Source organism: Clytia hemisphaerica, unplaced genomic scaffold (assembly GCF_902728285.1).
Source record: "Clytia hemisphaerica strain Z4C2 unplaced genomic scaffold, Clytia hemisphaerica genome assembly, whole genome shotgun sequence".
Classification (NCBI taxonomy): Eukaryota; Metazoa; Cnidaria; class Hydrozoa; order Leptothecata; family Clytiidae; genus Clytia; species Clytia hemisphaerica.
The window spans coordinates 348,619-354,600 of NW_027104262.1; the positions used below are offsets into that span (position 1 = coordinate 348,619).

At 34.9% G+C, this 5,982-nt stretch overlaps 1 protein-coding gene across 1 annotated transcript; it reads left to right on the top strand.

Moving 5' to 3' along the window:
• LOC136816646 (uncharacterized) lies at positions 1 to 2,416 on the top strand. Its single transcript, XM_067072980.1, has 8 exons — positions 1 to 131; positions 282 to 353; positions 610 to 685; positions 831 to 959; positions 1,215 to 1,319; positions 1,566 to 1,714; positions 1,996 to 2,141; positions 2,350 to 2,416. Exons 1-8 carry the CDS (start codon positions 36 to 38, stop codon positions 2,414 to 2,416), a joined length of 840 nt encoding a protein of 279 aa, XP_066929081.1. The 5' UTR covers positions 1 to 35.
• The last annotated feature ends 3,566 nt before the right edge of the window (positions 2,417 to 5,982 follow it).

Genomic DNA, 5,982 nt, shown 5'->3' on the forward strand with positions numbered 1-5,982 from the left:
TTTTTGCATAGGAATATAATATATTATAAATCATCATGGAAGTGGAGGAGACGCTAAGTCAATCATCAGACCAACAACAAGACCAACAACCAGGAAAGCGACATGGTAGTCACGGGTCGTTTAAAAAAAGCGTAAGTGTATTTTTTATTTGTATAGGTACCTAAGTTGTAGCTGTATAATTCTATAATTGTAACAAGTTATTTAACAACTTTGATTCTAGGTTGATATTCTGTAAAAATGCTTGGTCAATTATTTACATTCCTTTTCTATCATAATTTTAGGATAAGTACATAACCGATCCTGCCTCTCGCAAAAACAAAGAAAAAGCGAAAATAGCATCAATTCGAAGAAATGTAAGTTAAATCTTGGCATATATGAAAGGAAACAGTATATGATTCCAATTTGTTGTTGTAAAACCAATTTCTTTGATTTTATAACTACAAAATGACTCCTCTAATGAACATCATTTTATTTGGTAAGCATTGGCAGATTTAACTCTTGATCGAGACTTCATTTTCTGCTCTCTGTAGAAGATATTTTGAATCGTTGGAAAAGTAAAAGAAAATATTATAATATTCTGCATAATGCATTTTTTTGCTCTATTTTAAGATACGCGACGCGGCTGTATTAACCAAGATGCCGAGTGCATTTTTTGCCTTCTCTGAAGGTAAAGTAGAAGTAATTGGTAAGTACCAAGCAGATTACCTACAATCTTAGTGTTTAAAACAACTGATCTGAAGTGACACTAATCACAAAAAGACCATTATAAAAAAAGAATCAAAAAGACTGTTTCAGACGTACTTTATAATAATATATTTCACTCTTCTCAGGCTCAACAAAAGCAATGAAAGAGTTTTTGAACGACGAATCTATTAAACGTCGCTTTCTTGAATGTGCGAAAGCTAATCCGGAAGTGGAGTCGTCAGATGATGAAGAACCAATAGCTGAAAGTAGTCCAAGTAAAATTTCCTACTTTCCTCCGATTTGCGACATTCTACTAGTGTTGATTATTATTTTTCTACACATTAAACAAACAAACTAACTCTATGATGAAAATTTAAGCTATTTCTTTAAGCTCAAATTGTAAAATTAAATGTTATGTCGAAAAGACATAATTAGAGTTTCAAGAATTAATTCACACCGTGCTTTCCGAAGTGTGAAATTGAATCTGAATTGCCATCCCCTATCCTTATTTTTACTTATTTTGTTCATAGGCAGTAAGCAAGAAAGTGCAACATATCCCTTGGAGGAAGGATGGAATACTGGCAACGTCCATAAAAAAAGGAAAGTCATCCGAGATATCGTGGTTTGGGATTCAGGTACATGATTTTCAGTACGGCTTTTAATTATCATTGCAAAGAAGTCTTTCTAAGAATGAACAAAATATAAAGAGGATGGGTCAGTTATTTTCAACCTATGAGTATTCCTGTTTAGTTTTTCAAATCTAAGAATTTCCGTAAAAATTAACTCTTTTTAAATCTATTTTATTGTTTGTACAAACTTTCGAATTAAGTATCTTTTCGTCTTGAACAAAACTTTTTATTGTTTTTCTAATTTCTGTTCAGGTTTGGGGGACGCTTTCAAATGGGACAAGGAAAGAACACCATTCTGGTGGCCGTCTAACCTTACATTCGGTAACATGAAAAGTGTGAATGTTGCATCTTGCGATCGAATACTCGATGCTTACCGAAAGATGTTGATAAAGTCGAGGATTGTGAGTTTTTTCTATTATGGTTGTCATAAACCCGTCTTTTATTTTATTTATTTAATTATGATATAGGCACTTCTGTCCAATTTTGGACTGAAAATATCGGTATGGACCTCAGCGGACCCAACTTTCACGCACTCATGCAAGAAAATGCTAGTAACATAAACCCAATGATAATACAGTATGGTCAATTATCTGTATCTTATCTGATCTTATCTGTATGTAGCAATGACAATGATGCGTTACTCTGTCAGATATTCGACTTTTTAACTAAATTTTGGATTTAGAATCAAATTACAGAGATGCCTAATCAACCCTGGTTAGAACTGAAGAAATGGGCAGATACGACCGTTGAAGAAGTTGATTTGGTGGTAGATTGGGTAAAATGTGACTGGCAGGAACCCACGATCAACAAAAGATTTGTTTCGCGCAGGTTTGTTGCTTAGTTTCCGTTTAAGTAGGTTTATTTCATGTCATTTTTGGAACGAATACGTAGTAGTTGCGATTAGTATTGAATACCAACCGTACAACTATTTTACGAAACAATACCTTTGATACAAGGATAAAAACCTAAAATCTAAACAGCCAATCATTAACTTTAAAGAATAAGTTAAATTCATTTCCTTTCTACTTTTATTCAGATTTAGATCTGTCACATCGGACTGGATTGCATCGTCCGAAAGAGAACCTTTTGGTGGCCAAATCTAACGAAATCTCTTTCTTTTGCTGTTTTCGCCACATCAAAAGAAGAAAAATTCATTAAAAATCTTGCACTTGCTGCATGCATTAAAGATTTTTCAGCTCTTTTAAACTTTGTAAGTTTTGTTGGGATATTTGCTTTTTTTCTCACTACTTCTGTAAGTAAGTTTGCGACCGCAGTCGAGGGCGACCTGAAGGCTCTCTTTTCTCTAACTGTCTACCGAAGGTAGGGGAGCGGGCGCCACTCTTTTTCCTGGATCTCTCCACTTACCCTTGATCCGTCTCTTTAGTTCCTGATAATTAAGCAGAGAGGCATCAAGTACCGAGAATCTTCGGTACAACCCGGCTGGGGATCGAATCCACATCCTTGCGCACCGTAGCTGGATGCTCTAACTTAATGCCACGGTAGCCATTTTCTGTAAAGCACTTTTATGTCAAAAGATACTTATCAGTTTAAAACACTTTATTTTAGTTTTTATTTCGTAATTTTAGGTTCGAGAAGGTACTGATTCTATAGATGCAAGCCAAATCAAAACCTGGCTGAATGTTGATGGTGATTTTAACACGGAGGCCTACATCGTTAAGGACCATTTAATGAATATATCCAGTGCTAGTGGTAATTATTATTGTCTTATTCTAAAGTGCAATGAATTTTTGTATTTAACTTGCTACCTTACCATAAATGTTACCAATAATTCTTAGATGTATTACTAAATTAGTAAAAGGTTTAATATGTCTCCTGACGATGATCTGGAAATTTACCGGGGTTTAAAAGCAATAACTAAAAACCATATTCAAGATTCTTTAAAAAAAAGAGAGCTCAAACTTTAGGGAGGAAGATAAAAAAAGAAGGCAACAAAGCTCAAGGGAGAACCAAAATCTAAGGCGTTAACATGTTATTTCATATTGATATATATTGATGTTTTACTCTTTCTTCCTTTAAAGGACTGACGGAACTGTTTGCCGACGAATAGTGACAAAACTTGACGGTATACGAATAACAACTGAACTGTACTACTTTTAAATGATTGTAACGGGGGTAATTGACATACAACAAAAGGTCACTGACATTGATTGACTCCAAAAAACATGTATAATAATATGTGTAACTATAAAATAAAATTTGTTTTTTAGAAATGTATTATCTTTTTGGGTGTGTTCTTGCTTTCGACCTGACAATCAATATTATTGATATGGAAGGGATAGAAAACAAGATTGCAAAGAAGACTTCACATCCCAGTAGCACAACAATAACAATACTGAAGTCTGAATCGGGTTATTGTAGTCTAATGAAGATTAAAGAGCCCATCAACAATGGTCCATGTGGGGAGAACCCGTATTGTTGGGCCTCTCCTATTTCAAGTCACGCTGTCATGAAATGCAAGCATTGTAGACTGACTTACCATAAATTTTGTGTGGCTTGGAATGAGGAATTCTGTGGATGTGATAACCTGGTTCCTCTGGCACAAAGGTCTGTATCAAATTAGATTTGATCTTTTGTCGGCAGGCACCTCCCTTGAAAGTATCTATCTTCATAATAGCTCGAATGGTTTATGCTTTTGGAGCTTAAGTTATGACATTAATGGGTCTAAGTTTTGTCTCAAAATTGTAAAAAGAGCTGGTTTTAGATTATATTTTCATCTTTGTTGGGGACCGTTCTTTTTTTCTTTTTTTCTTTTTTCTCTTTTTTTTTTTGGCTTGGGGTATTATTTTAACCTGGCCTAAACGTTAAGCCCATAGCCCACTGTATGAAAGCCCATGTGGCATAACAACCGCTATTAATTATTCTATTTCAATAAAATAATTCATTTTCTAAATAGAGTGTAAAAACAAAAATTCTCGATCCCGATACGTTCGACAAATATCTTGACATAGGAGTAGATTTCCTTGGGGTAAGAAAATATCTAGTATTTTTGTCTGTCTGGTTATCCAACGATTTGAAAATAATTTCTGCGGTCATTTCAGACCAAGAGGGTATGTCACGTTGTTTACCAAAAACCAATTTATAATATCGATTAAGGGCTATGACCCTCGAAAAGTTGATTTTGTTATTTGAACATAACATTTATAGGTTCCTTACAGTTTTAACAAAGAATTGCCTTTTAATCAAATCCCTTAAGAGTAATTAAAAATTTAATTGCAAAAATGACGTTATGAACTTTAAAAAGACTTCGTTTTCGTCTTCGTTAATTTTTTTCATTATGTTTCTTAAATTCTCAGGCTCAAGGATAGTCGGCCTAACAGAAAATAACATGCCAAAGCTACATCATGCAGACATTTATATTTTGTACTTGGCAAATATTAGAAACTATGGTCAGAGCCCTTAAGGTGGACCAAAAGGACGTTGACTAATTGTGGGTGACTTTTTTCTCTGAATGGCTTTTAGACCTTTTAACAATTGATGCATAGTTTGAATGTAAAAGTTAAGGTTTTCACTGGTTCTTTTTTTATTCTTTTCATACTATCACAGGATTTTGTAAAACAGCTGGCAAATGGTATGTTTAGAACGTTTCGGGGCAATTTAGCGACGAAACTCTTTGAAAAAGAAGAAGCAGAGTGGTGGAATGGCTTCTTCAAAAATGTTATGCCAACCAACTCGGTATGTTCTATTTTTTTCGACTCATTCTTTATGCCGAAGAGATCCTGAATACTGAAAAATTCTTGAAACTGTAAAATATCTCAAGCAAAAATTATCAGATGAATTTATTACAACTAACCAATTCATAAGGTTTGTATAAAATTGCTGGTTTTAGTTTCATTAATTTATAATCTTTATTTTAGTATAATAAAGCAGTCGAATTCGTGAAGAACTCTATTACGAACGAGTCGAGGAAAGAGCTTATGAAGAGATTCCCTGAGGATAAGATCGAGAAATTGATCGAAGAATGGCTTATGCCAGATGTAAGTAGAATACTTGCTTGCTTGACCATGCAAAGACAATGGGCTTTTCCAGAACAATTTTTTACCCCCACTGTTGAGGCTATTGATTTTTCAAAGTATCGAACCCCCTGGATATCCTACTTTATTAGAAAAGACCCCCTGAATATCCACTCTTAAAAATATGCTCAACCCCTGGATATCCTCTCTTATAAAGATGCTTACCCCCTGGATATCGTATTTTTTACTTGAAAAGACACTCCCTTGACACTCCGCTCCCGTGTAGATATTTAACCCCATGGATATCCACTTTTGAACAAAAATCGTTAACCCCGTGGATATTTGATATCCTCGACAGGGGGGCACGGCCATTGAGTTTAAAGCCCGAAGGGCTAGAGTTCAATCTCTAACCTTTCTCAGGCAAGAAAAAGTGAAGCCTTAAAAAATACGCCGCATTTTTGACGACAGATTGAATCTAGCAATTCCTTTGTTTACGATTGATATTTTTTTCGAAATGTAGCGGCAAATTTTAGTTTCAATCTGTCATTTGTGTAAAAACCAGGCGAGCCGCTCAAGGCCTACTTTGGTAGGATTTATTGGCTTCAAATCCTACCAAGGAGATTGACTTCTAGCTCTTCGGGCTTATACTTCATTGGGCACGGCCTATTTCTGGAAAAGCCGAATGGAAGCAAAGATTA